Source organism: Sturnira hondurensis, unplaced genomic scaffold (assembly GCF_014824575.4).
Source record: "Sturnira hondurensis isolate 20B ecotype Veracruz unplaced genomic scaffold, ASM1482457v3 Scaffold0009449, whole genome shotgun sequence".
Lineage (NCBI taxonomy): Eukaryota > Metazoa > Chordata > Mammalia > Chiroptera > Phyllostomidae > Sturnira > Sturnira hondurensis.
The window spans coordinates 402,684-425,710 of NW_028082080.1; the positions used below are offsets into that span (position 1 = coordinate 402,684).

At 38.2% G+C, this 23,027-nt stretch overlaps 1 protein-coding gene across 1 annotated transcript in view; it reads left to right on the forward strand.

Moving 5' to 3' along the window:
• Positions 1 to 23,027, forward strand: part of CASK (calcium/calmodulin dependent serine protein kinase) — a 365,574-nt gene that overhangs the window by 329,228 nt on the left and 13,319 nt on the right. The window contains exons 20-24 of the mRNA XM_037057119.1: positions 1,545 to 1,741; positions 9,436 to 9,551; positions 16,940 to 17,020; positions 17,127 to 17,207; positions 20,110 to 20,312. Coding sequence (XP_036913014.1) covers positions 1,545 to 1,741; positions 9,436 to 9,551; positions 16,940 to 17,020; positions 17,127 to 17,207; positions 20,110 to 20,312 — 678 coding nt within the window. The remainder of the gene's footprint in view (positions 1 to 1,544; positions 1,742 to 9,435; positions 9,552 to 16,939; positions 17,021 to 17,126; positions 17,208 to 20,109; positions 20,313 to 23,027) is intronic.

Below are 23,027 nucleotides of genomic sequence, written 5' to 3' on the forward strand. Positions count from 1 at the left end.
CTAATAGCCAATCCTTTATTAACCCTTTCCATCCCATAATGTCTGCATTTTGGACCATAACATTTGAGCATTGAAAGCTTGTACCATTTCATTTTAACACATTAAACATGACTAATTCTCTATAAAGATTTTTCCCTACATCTTTGTAGCTGTGATGGTTATTGTAATTTCAACCTGATAATTGTGTCAATGATTAAGAATTCAGCCTTTTGGGGGTCTCTGGGGTAGAAAAAATTTGAAAGCATACAAAATTCTTAGAATTCTAATAACTAAAATGTACATGTTGGTGAATGTTTTTCGGCAATCATTTTTTGAGATTTGAAGGCTTCTTAATTTGCATTTACAGTGAAAAATAAGAATGTAAATATCCTGGCTTTACATCCTTGTATGCCTGTGTTAACTCAAACATGGAAAGTTAAGTGCTGCCTAACACTGGCAAGTAACTTTCAATGTGCCAGCTCCTTCAAAGTATGGATTTTAGGTTCAAATGCAGAGACTTGTTAATTTTATAGGCTGGATTCCTGAAGAGAAACTTAAATGGAATAATTACACAACAGTCCCAAAGCCTTCAGGTTGGTTTTACAGTGACTTAAACATTAATATTCAAATTTAATTTCAAGAGATAGAATTTTTGTGGGCTTTTTCATGAAATGTGGTATTAAAAATAATCCAATTTAGAGTTAAAATTTGTGTAAATTAGCCCTGATAGGATTTACCCACCATTTAGTATTGACTCCATAAGTAATACAGCATTCTATACCTACCACCTTATTTTAAAACATTTAGAAATCTAGTAATTCATAAAATGCTACCATATGATAATCCCTTATATGCTAATCTGTTTTATTTTATAATATTTACTAATTATATTTATATATCATAAAACTTAAAGCCTTGAACTCTGTGCTGATTTCAAGCATTACATTGGCAAAGCTGGGATTCACATTTATTTTTCTTCTCTGCAAAGAGCAAAATATTGATATAAAGCCTAATTCTTTTTTAAAAAATAAAACTATTTTTAAATGTTTTTTAAAATTGTTTGAATTACATTTAAGTTTATCAGCAGTGTGTAGACACTCAACCAGTTGTGTAGGCATGTTACAGCAAGATATCAACACAGTGTTCTTGCTAATTTTGTACCATTTAGTGCTTTAGGGTTAAAATCTACCCTAAATGCTTGTGTTTATGGCTTAGAGGCTGCCACTTGTTCATGACAACTTATCCATAGCATCAACTAGACATGTGCAAATTTTACAATGGTAAGCATACATCTCTATAATTATAGGCCTATTCTGTTACAGTAAAAGCCAAAAACAAGTGTCTTAAATGTTCCCTACAAATAAAAACAACAAAGATTTAAACCTGTACACATCAAGAGTAGTACATTGTTTCCAGTGGTTTTGTGTTGTATTTCCATGCATCTTTTTTGTTTTCACCATCTAATGTCCTGTTTTTATTGTAAGTGTTGGTGTGTAGTTATTAGGTTAGCACTGTTTTCTTTCACATCACCATGGCATCCTTTCTTACAAACTCCTGTTTTATAGATCTATGTAAGAGCACAATTTGAATATGATCCAGCCAAGGATGATCTCATCCCCTGCAAAGAAGCTGGCATTCGATTCAGAGTTGGTGACATTATCCAGATTATTAGTAAGGATGATCACAATTGGTGGCAGGGTAAACTGGAAAACTCCAAAAATGGAACTGCTGGTCTCATTCCTTCTCCTGAACTTCAGGAATGGTATGTTTTTGTTGTTTTGTTTTATAATAAAAATGAAACCCCACCCACCCATTTTTTAACTTTATATTATTTTTTTATGGTATAAAACCTGTTTAATCTATTCCTTGCTTTACTAACCAAACAAAATTCAAGTTAGTCATCAAGGAATTCTAAACCCTCAGCATCTAATGAGTTCCTACTTATACAGTGAGATCTTTGTTTTACATAGCAGGACAGAGGAGGGTCTAGAGAGAGCTTGAGTAACTAGCCTCAGGTCCCTGTCACATCATGGCAGAGCCCACCACTACTATATGCTGTTTCAATCCCATTAGAAATGAATTTTTTTATCCTCACCCAAGGATATGCTTACTGATTTTTTGAGGGGGGTGAGGATAGGAGAGAAACATCATTGTGAGAGGGAAACATTAATAAATTTCCTCTCATATGTGCCCCAGCTGGGGACCAAGCCCTCAACCTACACATGTGCCCTGACTGGGAATCAAACCTGCAACCTTTTGGTTTGTGGGACGACACCCAACCAACTGAACCATGTTGGCCAAGGCTAGAATTGCATTTTTTTAATGTTTCTCTCCTTGTCCTTCTGCATGCTCTTACCACCCACCCTATTCCTCCCCACCACCAGCAAAAAACTCAAATGCCCTGATTCAGCATCACTCAGGGTATTTTAAGGTAAAATGTATTTCACTGATGGGAGAAAAAGGTAGTCAGATGCTTTGTTCTTTACCTTACCAGGTCTTTAAATGTATGTCTGTTAGAAATTTTGACCTGTGAAAGCAGGTGAAAGACAATTTTTAGACACTAGTTTTAACTGAGAGAAGGAATCACGGATTACTGTGTATTTTGGTAAATCTGTTTCTGCTATTATTGTTACAGTTTGCTTCATTGAACTATTTTTTTGAACAGTGTTGATAGTTTTACCTTTGTTGGTCTTTTGACAGTCTATCATAAATTTAGTGCAAAAGAGATGACTTTATGTCGGAGTTTTGTTTCATGTGACAAAAAATAACCATTAGGAATTGTGCCAGTTTCTCCCAAAATACTTGAACCTACCTAAAAGAAATGAGAGGCATTGAGCTCATAGATATAATTATAACTCCTTTTTGACTCATTTTTCTCACTAATTAAAGGGATTTCTCAGTTAATCACTTTGGTTTGATTGCCTCTTTCAGCTATCCTCTGTTTCCCAAAAGTAGTCTTAAAGTTAGAATGTTAGAGCTGTAAGACCTTCAGCTGCCATCATTTTTCACAAGGATTTGTAAGCCCAGCTAGAGGACGTAGCAGCCTTCCACTTGGGATTGTTTTTCAATCTGATCTTCAAAAAACAGTCTAAGCATTTGCAGGAAGAGTCATTTTGATGATGATGATGATGATGTTGTTATAGTATTACTGATACCTGTTTTAGAAAATGTGTTCTTGAATGTTGCTGTATATTATGAGCATTTACTCAAAATAATTATGTAGATTCCACACCTCTTCTGCCTAGTCAGATCATTTGTATAAATCATGTTTCACTGCTCCGGAACTCCAAATCCTCTGGAGCAATCCTGAGAAATGGCAGCAGAAAAAGCAAGTTTGTTTCCTCTTTCCTGTAATGGAGAACTAGGTTATTTGAATCAATTCTCCTGCTGGATAAAATGAAAAGCTCTGTAGAAGATACACTTTTGAAAATTACCTTAAAAGCACTGAGTAGCTGAAAAGGTATTGGGGAATTCAGTGACCAATTTTTCTATGAAAGCCATTAATCAGAGCAATAACAGTTCAAGTACCAATTACCATTTAGCCAGGAGAGCATTTCAATTACTGTAAAACTTCTCTGCCAGAAGACCAAGGTTAAGACCCAAAGCCCATACAAGTAAGAGAATCTGTTAGGAGACCCTTTCTACAATGTTAAGACTGCAAAAGGCTATGCCCCAGATTAAGAGCAAGCAGGTAAGCATGCCTCTACTTGCCTTTCAACACCAGGGGACTGTAGAGAAGCCTGCTTTGTCAATGAGCAAAGCAAAAGACAGGAGTAAAAGAAGAACAAAAATTATGGCCACTGGTCCACCCAGGGACAGGTAGCTTGGGACAGCCAGGGAAACTGTAGCCACCCACTTGGTTTGAGATTTCCCCTAAGAGTTTCATGACACGTGCACTGGCCTGCAGTACCCACGGCGTTATAGATGGAAAATCAAGACAAATTCACACAGACTACCAAGTTCTGTGGAGGAAAAGGGATGGCATGGCTACTCCCTTGAGCGGGGAGCACCTCAGAACAGCCTGGCCACCCTCTCAAGGGGAGAGCGCACTGACCCTTGCCTAGACAGGCTTTTATTTGGTTTTTTTGCACAGGAGTTCAGGTGCAACTTATTAATCATTGTCAGGCAGTAAACAGTAGATAGCACACAAAGAACTATTAGGGCTTCTTCTGAGTCAGGGTCTATTAGCTAAAGGGCTACAAGACTTTGGGAAAACACTCATTTTCTGCCCGGACCTTTATCATTTAACTAAAAGCATTCTTAGCAAAGCAGGGTTCACAGGATTTCACATATCCTTTCTCAGGCCTGATCACCTGGGAGCCTGCCATTCCCAGCACAGGGCTGCACCACCCTCTGTCATTGTTTTCAGGCTTAAGTCAGGCAGAGGAAGCAGATAGCCAAGGAATTCTCGGAGACTTCTGCAGACAGACTGAGGACTCAGGCTTCGTCAAAGCCAGAGGGCAAGGGTCCATCACCCCCTTCCTCCATAACCCCCCAAGTCCTTCCCTGGGGACTCCACATGATCATGCCTGTCTTAGGTGGTTCCCCCTTGGGGAATCTTACCCATCATTGGCTAACTGATCAAGCACTGGAGGCCAGTTATGGATGAAGGAGCAGAAGCAGCGCTCCTGCCAGGGAGATAAGCTTTGTCTCCTTAGTGGCTTATGGTCCAAAGGTCACTCACTAAGCCTTAGCCATGGGGAGCAGTTACAATCCTGAAACCAGGCAGAGGGGTTTCCAACAGTTTGAACTGGCTGTTAGAAACAAAAAGATAGACTCACAAGAACACTTTTATCTTAGGCCTCATCTTAGAGCTCCTCCTAATCCCCCATATAAACTTTTTCAAGGGCAGTGACCAGCAAGTCAAAATAACCAGGTACACAAGGAAACAAGTGAAACCTGACAGAGATCCAACTGAAATGACAGTAGGAATAAACTCAAGCTCACTTCATATATTGGAATTAGGAGACAAAAGTTTTTAAACAACTGTGGTTTTTAGGAGGTTTCTAACAATCAGTAATAAGTTTGAAAACTCTCTTCAGAGAACAGGAAAAATTTTAATGGCATAGCAGATTTTAAAAAGAACTTAAAGGAACTTCTGAGAAAAAAATGTAGCAGCAAAACTTAGTGGCCACATACCTGTTAGAATGGCTTAAATTTTTTTAAGTTTTCATCAATGACTAAATGGATAAATAAATGATGACATACTCATACAGTGGGATGCTGTTGAGCTATTAAAAAGAATGAACTTTTGATATGTAAAGCAATATGGATGAAATTCAAAATCACTACGCTGAATTTTCAGTCAAAAAGGAGAACAAACTATATGATTCCATTTATATAAAACTGCAGAAAATGCAAAACTAATCTATACTGAGAGATTGCCTGGGGTTCTGTGGGAGAGGGGGAGATTACAGAGGGCCATAAGGAAATTCCTGGAGTGATGAAAATGTGTTTGTTCTTTGATTGTAATGGTGTTTTCATAGGATATTTCCAAATTGATGAAATTATACACTTTAAGGACATTCAGTTCATTGCAAAAAAAAAAACTGAACTCAATGAGCTACAAAACCTGTAGAAGAAGAAAGGGATTCTAACTGTGATGATGAGGAAGAGGCCCACTGGGAAGTATGTGCCTTGACACCTAAGTAGGACTTTGGTGGTACAAGAAGGCATTCTGGCTGAGGGGAAACAGCAAAGTCTCTTGCTGGAAAACTGAACTGGTCTTAGGATATCAGTGGGCATGCAGTATTAACAAGAAAAATTTGAAACAATACTATCAACCAGACCCAAAAGCTTTGTTCAAATATGTTCTACCACCTTATATTTTTCACACTCTATAGATGAGAAATCAATTTTTGGACACAAATGCTTACCTTATTTATCCTTGTTAAATTTCATCTTGCTTGACAAGGTTTATCATTTTATGCCTTTGATATGTTTTGAGTCCCTGAATCTGTCATCTTTTCCCTTGCCTCAACAACAACATGTTAAACTTGTTTCAAATTTCCCTCCCAGTTGACCTAAATCCTAACACAGTTTCTCTGCTCTTACTGAGCTAAAAGAAATAACATTCAGATCCCAAGTGGCTGGTAGAAACCCCTTTTATTCCCCTATCACTACACCGTGTATGGCCACACCACAAACTGTTACTGGGAACTTTTTGTTTTCATTTTTAAGCTTAAAAGTATGTATTATAAGATACTCTGTATGCTATAATATAAACTTCACAAGGTCAGAATTTTGTTTTAACCAGTCAAAAATTCCTCAGTCCTGTTTATGTTTCCAAAGATTCTATGCCTCACAGAAGCTATAGTTATGACTACCAGCACACATTGGCTTGTAACTGGAAAAATCCTCAAAGCAAAGTCTTCATCAGCCTCCTCTGTATTCCACTTTGGCAATATATGGGGGTTGACTTTGATGTGTTGCTAAGAGTTCACAGTATTTCCCAATAAATGTTTTTCTCCTAACCTAAAATGAAGAAATAAATCTCAAAAAAGAAAACCCTCAATGAATGAGAGAAAGTAAGAGACATGAAGGACATTCTCCTCAAGAAAACAGAACATTTTCCAACTCATCTCGTGATGCCAGCACTTTCTAATACCAAAATTCAGTAAAAGCAATTCAAGGAAACTAGAGTGTCCCTCATGAACATAGACATAAAAGTCCTCAGCAAAATATTAGCAAATTGAATCCAGAAATATATAAAAAGGATTATACAGTTTGACCCAATGGAGTTTGAACTGGGAATGCATGGCTGGTTCAACATTTGAAAACCAGTCGTATTAATGACCCAATCCTCCGTATTAATGGACTAAAAAGAAAATCCACCTGATTTTATCAATAGATAGAGGAAAAGCATTTGGTAAGATTCAACACCCATTCATGATTAAATCTCTCACAAACTAAATTAAAGTGAACTTCCTTAACCTGATTGAGAGCATCCCCAGTAAACCTACAGCAAACATTATTGGAAAGGAAAAAATATTGCAGGTTCTTTGTGTAGAGGGTCCAAGGAATCAATATATAAACAGACAATATGAGAGTTTAACAAGATGACTAATAGAAAATCAATATACAAAAATCAAGTATATTCCTATTTACCAACAACAAACAGAAAACAAAAATTTTTAACATAACATACATAACACCACCTATAAACCCATAATACTATAAAATATTCTTGCAAAAAATATGGAACTTAAATTTGATCAGGCCTCTTGATCTAATTACCTATTTGCAGGAAAGGGAAAACACAGAGGGACTTATGGAAGACACCACAGAGATTAAATCAGAAAAATCTAGAATTGGAAACTATAAGACAAACAACCAGTTTCTGCAACAAATAAATTGCAAGAAGGAAAAAAGAAGAGAGGGACCCTATAGCTTTAAAGGGAATTTAAAATAAGGAGGAAATAATACAAACTTAGATTTGTTTCAAAATAATCTGGGGTGGGTAAGTTGTAAATTAAACAAAATAATCCATGAGTTAGTAAGTGTTGAAGCTGGATTTTAGGTACTTGAGGTTCATTACACTATTCTCTACTTTTAATGTATGTTCAAATTTTTTGATATTACAAAAATTTTTAAATACATTTATAAAACTCTTCTTTTAAATGAACAACCTAGAAGCAAATCTAACACAGATGTTCAAAACATTTACAGGGTAAATTTTAAAATTTATTGAGACATTAAAGAAGACCTAAATAAGTGGAGAGACATATTGTATTCATGTACTGGAAGACTCAGTATTATAAAGATGTCTATTCCTCCCAGAATGATTCAGTGCAGTCCCAACCATTTTTTAAATTAATAGGCTAATTTTAAAGTTTTCATGGAAATTCCCAAGATCAGGAATAGCCAAGATGCTCTTCTAGAAGACTCAGGAGGAGATCATACTTCACCTGACACAAAAACTTACAAAGCTGGAGAGGGGCATAGAGGGGAAAGGGAGACATAGTAATTAAGTTAATAAGGTATGGCTGCAGAGATGCTCAAAAGATCAATCAAAGAGAACCCTAAAACACTCCCACACATTAAAATAGTCACTAGTGAGGAATGGGTAGACTTTTCCATAATTCTTGCTGGGACATTTGGGTCTGTCCACATGGGGGGATGTGGACAGACAATCCTTAACTTCACACCGTACACAAAAATCAGTTTTAAAATCAGCAAGTTCTAGTGTATTAAAAACCAAAGTGTGAGAGACAAAACTGTAAACTCTTGAGAAGGTAATGTTGGAGTATATCTTCAGAGACAAAGAAAGATTTCTTACATAAGATATGAAAAATACTTCCCATAAAAGAAAAGATTGCCAAATGACTAGATCAAAACTAATAAGTTATATTCATCAAAAGGTACCATAAAAAGGATAAAGCAGGCAAGCCACAAAGTAGAAGACATCTGCAACATGTATAACTAACAAAGGTGTGATATCCAGGCCATGTAAAGAATTGTTACAAATCAAAAAGACAGACAACTGGATAGGAGAATGGTTAAAAGACTTGAACAGGCACTTTACAAAAGAGGAATGCCAATAAACATGAGAAGGTACTCAATCTCATTAATAATCAGTGAAACACATACTCAAAACACACTGTTATTTCATTACTTGCCCATTACTTGTGTGCTATGGAAATATCAAACAATTACTTGCTTAGAGAGCAACTTATAAACAACATTTGTGCATATGTTACAGGTGGTGAATATTATGATGTAGAACAAAATTATAATTTCCTGATTGTAATTCTAATTGTAGATTTAATCATAGCATTTTTTGTATCTTAGATTAGAATCGCCATGTAGTAATAGTGCCATTTATTAAGCATCTACTATGCCTGCCACCATGCTAGGAACGTTGTTAGCACTTTTTGTTCTAATCCATCCAAAAGGCTCTAAGAGGTTAAGGAGCTTGCCAGTAATGTACTGGCTAAGAGCATGGGCTCTGGTGCCAGACTGTCCTCCTTCTCCCACTTATTAGCTGTGTGAGTTGGGCGAATTACTTAACTTCTCAGTCCTGTGATCCCCTCACCTGTAAAGTGGTGATGCAATTTTATGTTTTGAAAAGACTAAATGAGTTAATACAAGTAAACTTCCCAGAAAAGCACCTAACACTATATCAATGAAAGCTAATTAAGTGATAATCAAACCAGACCTTTCTACTACATGTCATGGTCATATGTTTAGGCTCCTCATCTGTGTTATCATTTACTATATGCCCAAAGAACACAATGTCATTTTATTATAAGCCTGTGTTTTTAAACCATTTCTAGGAAATTGTTGTGAAAGCCAAAGAACAACTTTTATCTGAATGACTTGAAAAATTTGTGAGGGGTATGTTCATGCAGGTTGATATAAACTCTTCAAAATGGTTATTTTCCCCTTTTATCAATGTAAAACTATACATTAGTTTCTTTTCTCTTTCTTTCTTTCTTTCTTTCTTTGTATGCTTAGGCGAGTAGCTTGCATCGCCATGGAGAAGACCAAACAGGAGCAGCAAGCCAGCTGTACTTGGTTTGGCAAGAAAAAGAAGCAGTACAAAGACAAATATTTGGCAAAGCACAATGCAGGTAGGGGAAAGTATGAGTGTTATTGAGGCCAGTGACACATCTCAAAGACTGAAACAGATGTCATACCTCAAATCAGTCGTCAGAGTTTGCTATCCAAAAAATTCAACCATATGAGATCTTCATCAATTTGCAAAAACATTACGAAACCCCTACCATCAGTTATGTTGTTCATTTGCCAGATGCTTTACAGAGCTGTACTTTATAAGAAGAAAACACTATTTGGAAATAGTATTCTCTGGGACAAAAAGAACCCAGTACATTAAGTTGTCCCTGGAGAAATGAGAGCTTGAGAGTTTGTTGAGTCACCAGGATTCTCGCCTCCTTGCTGAGATTTGTCTTGAGCAAACACCGTTGCTCTTGGCTCTTCTCTGTCTCTTGGACTTGGCCCTAGGACACATTTCAAAGGGCAAAGGTGCACTCTTAACAGAGAGCTGTGCTGCACATGGTTCAGTGATTGGTCTGAAAGAGCACAAATGACATTGGAAACTAATTTGGTTTAGTCAGTTTCTGTGACTAGTCTTCTCTCACCATATTTCCTTGGCTCCTAAAAGACCAAAGCATTATCTTGACCTTCCTTTTATGCTGTGTTTATCAATATGGAAGCTTGCATACACATAACACAAAATACTCACTTGTTTGCCAAAAACTGAAATGAACACCAAAAAAGCATGATCTGTCACTGAAGAATTCCTAGAAGACTTACAGGATGTAATTTAAGTTAAAGAAAGTGTATGATGATATGTAGAGTGGGATTTATGTGTTTTCCATAACTTCTTAATATGACTCCTTTTTAAGGAACTTTTCCTGAGGAATTGAAGTCCTGACATTGGCATTAGATTAGTTCCCAAGGTTTCAGAAATAACTCCATAAATCAAACATGGCAAAAAATCAACCGAATGCAATTATGCATACCCAATTTGACAGTATGTTTCTGACAAATAAAAAATGCATTTGTCTCTGTAGAATGTTATAATGTATGTTATTAGCATTCATTAAGAAAAATATTTAGAAACTCTGAATGGTTCATTCCTTATTCAGATAATAAAAGTAAACATTTTGAAGTGCTATGTAATATGGAATAAATATTAAATGGCCACATTTTATTTCCAATAAATTGTATCATTTCTGATTATGTACCGCTATAGAGCACTAGTATGATAATGGCTTTTTAAGATTTCATTTATTTATTTTTAGAGAGAGGGGAAGGGACACAGAGAGGGAAACAAACATCAATGTGTGGTTGCCTCTTGCACGCTCCCTACTGGAGACCTGGCCCTCAACCCAGGCATGTGCCCTGACTGGGAATGGAACCAGGGACCCTTGGGTTCCCAGGCCCATGCTCAATCCACTGAGCCACACCAGCCAGGGTGCTTTTTCTTGTTTGTTTTATAAACAGAAGAAATATTTAAAGCAGATTTTAAAAATATATATTTTATTGATTATGCCATTACAGTTGCCCCATTTCCCCCTTAATTCCCCTCCACCCTGCACACCCCTCCCACCCCATTCTCCCCCTTTAGTTCATGTCCATGTGTCACAAGTTTTTAGATTCTATATTTCCCATACTATTTTTGCCCTCCCCCCTGTCTATTTTCTATGCTACCTATTTTCTCTGTACCTTCTCCCCACCTCTCCTCCTCCCACTCCCCTGTTGCTAACCCTCCATGTGATCTCCATTTCTATGGTTCAGCTCCTGATCTAGCTGTCCTCTTGGTTTGCTTTTGTTTTAAGTGTGGTTGTTAATAACTGTGAGTTTGATGTCCATTCATTGTTCATATTTTTTATCTTCTTTTTCTTAGATAAGTCCCTTTAGCATTTCACATAATAAGGGCTTGGTGATGATGAACTCCTTGAACTTGACCTTATCTGAGAAGCACTTTATCTGCCCTTCCATTCTAAATGAAAGCTTTGCTGGATAGAGCAATCTTGGATGTAGGTCTTTGGATTTCATGACTTGGAATAATTCTTTCCAGCCCCTTCTTGCCTGTAAGGTCTCTTTTGAGAAATCAGCTGACAGTCTGGTGGGAACTCCTTTGTAGCTGACTGCCCCCTTATCTCTTGCTGCTTCTAGAATTCTCTCTTTCATTTTTATCTTGGCTAATGTTATTATGATGTGCCTTGGTGTGTTCCTCCTTGGGTCCACCTTCTTTGGACTCTTTGAGCTTCCTGGACTTCCTGGAAGTCTATTTTCTTTGCCAGATTGGGGAAGTTCTCCTTTATTATTTGTTCAAATAACTTTTCCACTTGTTGCTCTTCCTCTTCCCCTTCTGGTACCCCTATAATCCGGATGTTGGAACGTTTAAAGATGTCCTGGAGGTTCCTAAGCCTCTCCTCATTTTTTTGAGTTCGTGTTTCTTCATTCTGTTCTGGTTGGATTTTTCTTTCTTCCTTCTGGTCCACTCCATTGATCTGAGTCCCAGTTTCCTTTTCATCACTATTGGTTTCCTGTGCATTTTGCTTCATTTCACTTAGTGTAGCCTTCATTTGTTCCTCTAATTTGTGACTAAAGTCAACCAGTTCTGTGAGCATCCTGATCACCAGTGTTTTGAACTGTGCATCTGATAGGTTGGCTATCTCTTTGTCGTTTAGAAGTATTGGCTCTGGGGCTTTGAGCTGTTCTTCTGCTTGAGCCATTATGTTTTGGTCTGTTCACACCTGTTATGTATGAGGGGCGAAAGCTTAGGTGTTCACCAGGGCAGGTCAACCAAGTCACTGGGTTGTGACTGGGTTGTCAAAGAGGGAGCAATGGCGTTTATTCTGCTCTCTCCCGGATTTCGGTCCCCTCTGCCACTTCCCACAAGCAAATTTGGCCCTTCTGGTGCTGGTTCCTGGGTGGGTGGGCTTGTGTACATTCTAGGACCCTGTGGGTCTCTCCAATGAACTGTCCTGTGAGGCTGGGAGCTTCTCCCAGCACCTCAACCTCCAAAAGTTTTTCCAATAGGTGCTTTTAGACTTTATTTCCTGGTGCTGGGGCCCTGTGTTGTGCGATGTGTCTCACTGCCCGTTTTTTGTGTGGTTTATCTGTGTGTCAATGTATGTCCACAGTCAGCCAGCCACCTTGTGAGCCTTACTGGGTTTGCTCTTTTCATTCCTGTGCCAACCCGGGTCTGCTAACCACTGCCTTTTCCTGCCACAACCCCTCTCCACTGGCCGCTGACTCCACCCCCCTTACCAGTCTGGATGAATGGTTCTTTGTTGTTGGACTTTGGTACAGTTCAATTTTCTGTGTGTTTTGGTTGTGTTTTTGTTTCTAAATCTTTGTTGTCCTTAAATTTGGTTGTGCGAGGAGGTACAGTGTTTCCACCTATGCTTCCATCTTGGTGGGAAATCTGGTAACCACTTTCCAGTGGAATCTTTTCATAAATAAGCCTTTAATATGGATTCCTTGTCTCATGGATTCCAGCCATGCAAAGCTAGAAGTATCTTCAAATACAGTACAAACATTCAATTAGAGGAGACATTGCACACTGGTAACACTGGGCTGAGTGCACACTCAAATGCCTGGCAGCTAATGTGTTGAAATGAGTGGGCCTGCTGTAGGAATGGAGTAGTAGGGACAGTGCATCCTAGAGTGTCTAGAAAATGAGTGTCTGATTCAAAAGGGGCATCAACAGCCTGAAATCTTTCAAAAAGAAAGTGGTCCTTGCGTTAACATATCCTCTGTTCTTTCAGTGGTAGGCAGACAGCCAGCATTTTATGTAAAGTATCTGATTTTCAAATGTGATTAACTATTATTTTAAACACTGTGTATATGGGGAAAACAAAACTTATTTATGGGTCACATTCAGCTCAGACTGCCACTTTATAATGTGAGATGTAGGCCACACAGTTTGAAGAGAAGTCTGCTTTAACTAGACACATGCAATTTCCTGGAGAAATGGAAATAATTAATTCTAGTATTATCATTCTCATCAGTTCTAGATATTGACAAAGGTCCCATCCTTCATTTTTACTACAACATAAACAACTTCAGAATGATGGTAAGGTTTGTATCTTGCCATCAATATATGCTGAATTCTCAAATATTTGAAGAAGAAAATAAAACGTATGGGTCTTATTTTAATTTTCTGAGAACTATGAGAAGATCTCCCACTGTATTTTACAATGAAAATAAATCTTGTGGGTTCCTGGCAGGGGACCCACAAGAGGCAACCATACATTGATATTTCTCTCCCTCTCTCCTTTCCTTCCCCTCTAAATAAATAAAATCTTTAAAAAAATAATATAAAAAATAAATAAACTAAAGGGGGGATGGTGGGGGAGGGGTGTGCAGGGTGGAGGGGAATGAAGGGGGGAATGGGACAACTGTAACGTCATAATTAATAAAATATATTATAAAAAGAAAGTGGTTACCTAAATAACTTTAAAGTGCCATAAATACTGAGTAGCTTACCAGGAAATCAAGATAATATGAGCCAACTATGCCAGACAGTATTTCTGAAGCCTTGGGAGATTTGATTATGGTGTGTATTGTGTTTACATCAAATACATTTTCTGCAGTGCATAAAAGATTTTAGCCGCATTAATTTGATGGGGAAAAGTATTGTCATACTCCTAGAAGAACTATACTCTTGAGGCATTGAGATTCCTCAGCCCTAGGACTTCCAAAATCAGTTTAAGATCAAGTTACTAATGTAAGCTTTGAAAAAATATTCATTAATTCATTTTTTCAATGTTACAGCCCTGAGCAGAGGTATTTAAATATCCTGTGATACCCTATTTACATACATCCATATGAACATAGAGGAATTTTATAGATGTGTTTATATTATGGTTAATGCCATGAATTAATACTGTTGACTTTTAAAAGCTATAATAACTCTTTTTTCTTTAATACAGACTAGTCTAAAAACAACAAAACTGGCCCATAGTCTCACTGCCCTGTGGATGTTTCTCTTTTTAAACAATAAAAGTAATAGGCACATGTGATTAGAAATTGTAAACAGTACAGGAAGGTACAAAATGAAAACCAAGAGGCTTCCAAATCTACAGTCCCTGAAGAAGTTTTCTTATAACTATTCCCAGACAAAATTTCTTTGCATATGCTAGTTTATAAAACCTACTGTCTTTTATATAAGGGTGTTGTTGAATTTTTATTAAATGGGTTTGTTTCTTAATGTGATTTATTTGCCTCATGTTTAGAATACTGCATGATAAACTTTCTTTTGTGCATATTATACTTTTATTTTACTAATATATTAAAAGCCATATTTCAATGACCCCTGTACATTTTTCATGCTGTCTTATTCCCAATGGCCTCTGTGCATGTAAGTAACCTGTTGAGTGACTATGCCTCTTTGTTTTTGACGGTTTCCTTTCATTCATTAAGTCCTTTTTTTAAATCAGTGAACATCTTAAAACCTTTGAAAGTCCAGTCTTTAACTGTTCTTATATTCCTTATATGTCTTATTTTTCAATATTCTTTTTTATTGTTTCTCAATCCTATAACCATGTGTTGATTTTATTTAGACCAGAGTAACCTTTTCATGCTACTTGTTTATGTTTAAGATATTGATGTGTAACACATCTGTTCATTTGTTTGTAGTATTGATGGTTAATATCTAACTCATTCTTAATGGTCTTTTTTTAAATGACAAAAGTCTTATCTCAGTAGAATTGGAGTTAGGGCTCTGTAGAGGGAAATGGGTGTGTATACCATTCAGAAAACTTGTATCATTATCATTTTGCTCTTTTGTGAGATGTTTGATTATTTTTACATATTAAAATCTATCAGCTTGTTGGTGCACCACTTTCATAAGCATATGTTGATGGAAATATCACTCAGCAATAGGTAGAAAAAGCAATGTCATAAGCGTTCTTGATTTTATTTTTTGAACCTTCATCACTCCATTACCACCATAGCATGACTAGCTAGCTCTGCTATGCAGAGAACTTTGCATTCATTTTGATTTTGTAAGTGTGCCATTCTAAACACAGAAAGCCTTTCTTGGTTTTTAGCTGTTCCTAGAGAATATGCTTTAAAGATTTTTTAGTCAACCTTTATGGAATCAAGTTAACAAGAGAAAACAAATGCATAAATACCCATTAACATGCACTAACCCTTATTTTAACATATTGTATTTTTTATTATTTTGGGAATGATACTTTTGTTTGTTTGTTTGTTTATGATCTGTTGCATTCCAGAGTATCCTATTTTGCATTGTAAGGTTCTTTGCTACTGGGAAGATCACAAATGTTAAGGACTGAGCAGATAGTCAAAAGCATTTGGCCATATTGTTGTTTCAGGGAGTAGAAGTTTCTCTTAATGATTGGCTGAAACACCCCAGATTCCTTTATTCTTTATTACACCAGGGAATCAATTTGATTGAATTTCTTTCAACTCTTCTGAAATCCATAGTGTGTTCCATGTCCTTTAAAGAAGAGATTTTAGTGTGCCTGAAAACATCTGGGTAGGACCATGCAAAAATAAAAAATATTACAAAAAACATAGATGCATGATTTTAACCTTCTTGTGAGACAGCTCAAATGTGTTTGAGAATTGGACTGCCTTAAACTTCAACAGGAATGGTTATCCTCTTGGGAAAGTTTTTGTAGTAGTTTTGTTAAGAGGCAGATTTCCAAAAATATTTTTAAAGTATTTCTTCTCAGTCTATAATTACTAAAGAACTCCCTTTTGCAAAGGTTTTCAAGCTCACATTCTGCTCCATGCTTCTTTCCATTCTGTTCATCCTGATTTACTACACACAGGCCAACAAAGTTTGGGGCCCAGAGACGCATGTTATTCTACTTACATTCCCAAGACTTTCCATCGAATGGATAGCTGGGTTACAATAAAACTTCTGAGATGCTCATTTGAAAAGCTTGTGAAATCATAGTTACAAAACTTGACTTTGAAAGAATCTACCATGCTGCTTTCAGTAACTCTGTTAAAAGAAAGAATCGTGAAGTTAAAGACCAGCTGTCCATGTATCCCACAGCCATTTCTAGAAATAATCTAGCTGACCTCTTTCTTGATTAATTTCAGTTGCATTCATGCTACATTCATGTCAGTCACTGTCTGCAGACTTTTTCCTCTTTAGTATTGCTGATTTCTTGGGATTGCAAAAATATGAACAGCATGTGGTTTTGAATGAATTCATATGATTTGTCAGATACTACATGAAAAGATACACAGTATCTTTTAGAATTGGACTCTCATGCATGTGCTCAACATAGCTCTGGATGCCCCTGCTTCTAAAGTGCATTTTCATGGGATTAAAAATGAAATTTTCTACCAAAAGATTATGACTTAAATATACTCTAAGTTGGATTCATATTTTTAAGACATGGTTTTACTATTACTTTTGTTTTGCCAGTAAAATTATAATTTACATACATGAACTGTTCTTTCTGCAAATTTACCTTTGTTCTAAATCTTTGTATTTTAGTGTTTGATCAATTAGATCTTGTTACATATGAAGAAGTAGTAAAACTGCCAGCATTTAAAAGGAAAACATTAGTCTTGTTAGGTAAGTCTGATTGTATAAACACATGGCTCTCTTATTGTCATCTTCAAAACATTTTGTGAATGTTACTAACTGTCACTTTTAACTTCCTTTTTAAAAAATGGTATAGGTGCGCATGGTGTTGGGAGAAGACACATAAAAAACACCCTCATCACAAAGCACCCAGATCGGTTTGCGTACCCTATTCCACGTAAGCAGTGACTCTCTTTTAAGTATATTTTTTCTAGTACTTGTTTACTATTGTAATTTGTATATTTTTCTGATTACATTAGTACTGACTGTTTACTATAAGAAATTTGGAAGATCCAAAGAAGAACAAAGAGAAAAGGAGCTAATGACCCCAGCCCCATTCCCCTAATAATAGTGCTATAGATATTTTGTTTTATACCCTACGAGACTTCTCTTAGTGCAGATATGTGTAGTGTGTGTATTTATTTGTTGTTGATGACTCAGATCAATTATTCTTCAGAAAAATATGTTTTAATGATAGTATCATTTTGTTCAACACAACATTTTTCTTACTCAGTAACTAAATTGTTGACTCTTATCACTTTCAAAACCCAGTCAACATGCTACCAGTTGTTTATGATAAAGAACTTTAACTCCGTAATATTTTCATTCCCCTAGTTTTCTATGTCTTATCTTTAACCTCTTGCCCTCTTTCAGGGTGTCCAACCTTTTGGCATCTCTGTGCTACACTAGAAGAAAAAGAGTTGTCTTGGGCCATGCATTAAATACATTGCAACATATAATCAGAAAAAAAAATCTCATAATGTTTTGAGTAAATTTACAATTTTGTATTGGGCCACATTCACAGCCTTCCTGGGCTGCATGCAACCAATAGGCCGCAGGTTGGACACCCCTGCTTTGTTTCCTCAATTATAAAATGAAGTAATTCTAGAGATATAAAGAACATTTGAGATCATGTGAAGCACTTAGCAGATACTAGATAAATAGTGGCCATCTTACCACTATAATTTTATTATTATTTCTACTCCAAAGTTTAAAATTTGAATCCCAAAAGCTTTCTAGCAGTTAGAGCTTTGTTCATGGCAAGAAGAACTAAAGGAGAATGTGTTTTAAAAGCAGCAGGAGAAAAATGCGAAGACTGGCTCTATCCCGTAGGGCTTTCATGCCTCCCTGAAGCCATGGCAACACCACTTACTGTTTTCCCTTGCACCCCAGAGAGCCATGAGGCTTCATTAGACCACTTTCATCCCAGAACACGCTCTGATTTACACACAAAAGAAATTCATCAAGTATTGCTTCAACTGGGACCACTGGGGTTTTCTAATACTTCTCCTTATGTCTAGATCATGAATACAGCAAGCTTAGCCAACATTTAGTTTCTTCTCAATCATGGAACAATTGAACTTTCATGTTGTTAAATGGCCAGTTAACTAGCTCAGTGTTAAAGTGTAATGTTGCTAACTCAGTCATGTTCGCTTTCTAAAATATTTGGTGCCCGATGTATGCATACCATATGTTTACCTTCCAAAATGACTAAAGGTAGTACAGCATTCACATAGTATATGCCATTTTTTTAAATGGATGAATTTTTTAAAGATTTTATTTATTTATTTATCTTTAGAGGGGAAGGAGAGAGGGAGAGAAACATCAATGTATGGTTGCCTTTCGTGTGTCCCCTGCTGGGGGCTGGCCTGCAGGGAACCAGCCTGCAACCCAGGCATGTGCCCTGACTGGAAATTGAACCGTGATCTTCTGGTTCACAGGCCCATGCTCAATCCACTGAGCTACACCAGCCAGGGCTCATAGTATATGCAATTTATTCAGCTTTTCCCGTACCTGGAAAAATGGTACTTTTTAAAAAATCCACGTTTAATGTCCATGAGCACGTGGCAGTTCTAATAGTCTAGTCAGGGCAGGAGAGGGGTAGGTAATTCCCTGTAGGTTTGGACCCATCCACACAGCAAAGAGTAGCAGAAATTTGTTCTTGCCACTCAGGAAACGAAGGAAGCAAGAAGGAAAAAAAACAGAAATTGAAATAAAGGGGGGGGGGAGTAGAGAAAAAAGAAAGAGGAGGAAGAGAAGGGAGTAAAGAAAAAGAGAGGGAAAAGAAAAGAGGTAGGGAATTGGAAAACAAAACCAATGTTTCTGGCTTGCCTAAGAAAAGTTTTCTAAACTGTGTTTTTCAGTATACTGATCCTTTTAGTATGCCATGAAACTAGGACTTACAGGCATATATTATAGTCTATACTCAGTTAGGTAAGGGATCAGCAAACCTTTCTTATAAAGGGCCAGATAATAAGTGTTTGAGGGTTTGAGAACCATATGGTCTCTGTCACAACTACTCAACTTGTAGCATGGTATTAGCCATGGACAATATGGCTAATACTGGCTAATACTAACAAATGGGCATGGCTGTGTTCCGAAGAAACTTTATTTACAAAAAACAGACATTGTGCCATAGTTTGTCAAGTCTTGGTTAAGATTCTTCTTAACTAATAGCCACATCTGGCAAAGGTCATTGTGTTTTCAATATGGTATGCCTTTTTCTGTATTCTAACATTCTCCTTTTGCAAAATACTATAGATGAGCAGTACCCAATAGAACTTTCTTTGATAGTAACAGTGTTCAGTATCTGCACTGTTTAGTATACTAGCCATTACCTACATGCAGCTATTGAACTCTGGAAATGTGGCTAGTGAGACTGAGGAACTGAAATTTTAATTTATGTGATTTTAATTATTTTAAATTTAAATAACCATGTGTACTTTTCCATTTTTTTAATTCTTTTTCCCCTTCTGCCTAAGTGCATTAAGACATACAGTGAGTTAACTTAATTTTGGGTCATTTATGTCTTTCTCATGTGGTGACCCATGAAAGGAATGAAATAGATCTTATCTAAACACTGAAAGTTTTGCCAAACTAAACAAGTAACCAGCTACTGTGGTCTGGTACCACACAAATAAATGTGACTTCTACAAAGCTGCTGGGAGTGGGAACAGGGCATGAGGCATATACTATGGAATCCACAGCTTTTAAGAAGAGATTGGGTTTCGGTAGGTCCATTGGAAACATAGGCTCATAAGCTCAGCCTTTTAAACTTCTCTTGACATGTAACTTTGCAGATACAACCAGACCTCCAAAGAAAGATGAAGAAAATGGAAAGAATTATTACTTTGTATCTCATGACCAAATGATGCAAGACATCTCTAATAATGAGTACTTGGAGTATGGCAGCCACGAGGATGCAATGTATGGGACAAAACTGGAGACCATCCGGAAGATCCATGAGCAGGGGCTCATTGCAATACTGGACGTGGAGCCTCAGGTAATGTCTGGCCACACTCAACCTCCCATCATCCTGTCTGCATGCTAAGTTCAAGTTCTGAAATTAAAAATGCCATCAGGACGTCATGGGTTGCTTAATAACTGAATAAACTCCAGGAAAGTACCAGTAATGAAGGCATCAAGGGTTAACAGTCTAGGCTACAAACTAATTGTTACACTCAGGGCACATACCAAGTGTTTAAGAAGCAGAGACTATTCTCTTATGAGATTCATTATAATGTACTGGATTGTGTCTGTGCCTGCCGGAGATCCTACAATAATATGACTAAGGATGAGACTCTGGCACTTTCTTATCCCAACAGCCACCTTTACATTTCAGTACAGGTCATGCTGAACCATCAGAGCCTCTGCCAACATCTTATGTTAATCCCCTGTGAGAAACACTGACCCTGGGGCCTGAGTCTGAAACACAGCACTAGCTTTATGAAAGCAGCGTGAGTCAGCCCTAGGAGTGTCCAGTGGACCCCAAATGGAGCCCCATTGTGATGGTCAGCCTGTGTCATCTCTTTACTGACGGTGGCTGACCCTGAGCTAAAACTAGGAAGGATATGAAGAACTAGGAGAGGACTCAGAGCCAGATGCAGAGGTGATTAGATGATTTGTAGATAAGTCCTACACCAGAAGCAATAGAAATGACTAAACTTGCAAAGGAAAAAGCGAAAGGCCTTACTTCGAAAATGCAGATAAGGTATGTTTTCCTCTCTGAGGACAAACCAAGTGGAAGTGGGACTTAAAGCCCAGTAGCAAGGACTTGGGTGTTGGAAACATCAGGGCAGGCTGCAGGAGAGGCTTGTGTGTGTGTCCAGTGACTCCTGGGCTGCCATTTCTAAAGACCCATTTGTACCAAAAATCCCTTATCACTTATAAATACAATCAGTATGCCACCTGCTGAAATGGTAGACCAGCAGACCTTCAGCAGGCTCTGTTTCATCAAGAGGGCTACCTGGCTATCCCAGGCAAGGAAGAGATTCTTGTTCAAGGGCCACCATATGAGACTTAGTCCCCTAGCCATCCCCAAACGGAGGATGGAACCTGTGGTCAGGCAGTCAGGATCTGTGTGACCTGAGGCCTGACAGCTCAGTTACTCAGTGCCAAGACCCTAACATCATGGCCAGTGGGTTCACCCATTTCCTTTTCACAGCACCTGATGGGCTTCTTGAACTTGGAATCTGGTTAAGGGGCTGGGAGGAAAGCACCAGTAGGGTGAACACTATACAGTTTACTTAACCATTATCTTGGACCTATATAGAACTAAATATATGATGTATAATGCAGACTGATTTCTGTTTAACTACTAATCCCTCCTTACTAGGGATTGGAAAAATCTTCTGGCCAGGGGTGGCTAGAGGCAAAGTCTCAATCCTGGTCCTGGTCTTCGACATCCTCTCCTTGGGTTCCACACTGGTCTTCACCTGAACGTCGTTTTCTGCTGGTAGTAATGTCTCTAGCAGTATGCTGGCTGCAGGGCTCCTCAGACCCCTCTGCATTTACCTGAGTCCACTTTCGAGGGCTTCTGCCCTACCTGCTGCTGCCACTGCTGCTGCCACCACTGCTGCTGCTGCTGCTGCTGCTACCGCCACTCTACTCCTAGTGCCCTGTGCCCTTGCCCTTGCACAGTCATGCATTGCTCTGCACTGCTGAGCGGGAGACACTTTTCTCGGCCTTATCAAGACATCCACAGCAGTCACTTTTATGTGTGGCACTCAGCACCAGAGCACCCGTCATCCCAGGCTGGGTGCATTCCCTGCTCCCCCTGACTGCTGGATGAGCTCACTGCATTCTTCTCTCCTGCTTCCTGTGTCCCCACCTCTGAGAACCATGATCTCTCAGGGCCACCTACCCCTGAGGACAGGACATAGGCGGCCAGTTCCCTGCCTGAGCCTCTCAGGCTTGTGGCCCTGAGAACAGGGGTTGCTCAGGTTCTGTTCCTCTCATTGGTGTGGTTGAAAACTCTGGTCCAAGGCTCTCCTGCCTGGTACCACAATGTGCCCAGTCTACACTTCCGCCCAGTCATGCTTTCACACTGACTGTCATGTCTAATGGCAGCTGCAGATGCCCACAGTGTCTCACCTCCTGGGCTTTGCCCTGGGGCTGCTCTGCCTTCAGTCCACTTACCCCAAGCTTGGCAAGGTCTGCATCCTAACACCAGGATGCCGTAGCCATGACCAACTTGCTGTCAGGCAGAGCCTCACTGCTCCAGAGAGGCTCTCTCCTTAGGACATTTTTCTCCATGCCCTTCCCCGCCCCACCCAGCCTGCTAGGTTACCTCCTCTACTGTATCTCATGGACAGTTTGATTCAACCAGCTTATGTTAAGCACTTACTATACCCCAAGCATTGTGTCAAGAGCTAAAAATACAACTAGGAAAGCAAGCTGGTAAGGATGAAATTCCTTCCTCCATGTACATCACAGACTGTCCATAACAAGAGAAATGCCATGTGGCATTTTTTTTAAAAACCTTCTCACTTCTATCAGTGCATTTAGTTCAGGCCTTATATTCTGTGCCATCTTAACTCATTTTAGACAGTTCAGGCCAAATTTAACACATGTCTAATAATACTGTGTGATAAGACACTGTGGCCCAACTTTAAACCTGGAGGACTGTGATAAAGACATTAAACTAGAAAAAATTTATAACCTGGCTTCTTTTAAAATAATAATAGATTGTGTTCCAGTAGTGCTCTATATTTTGCCA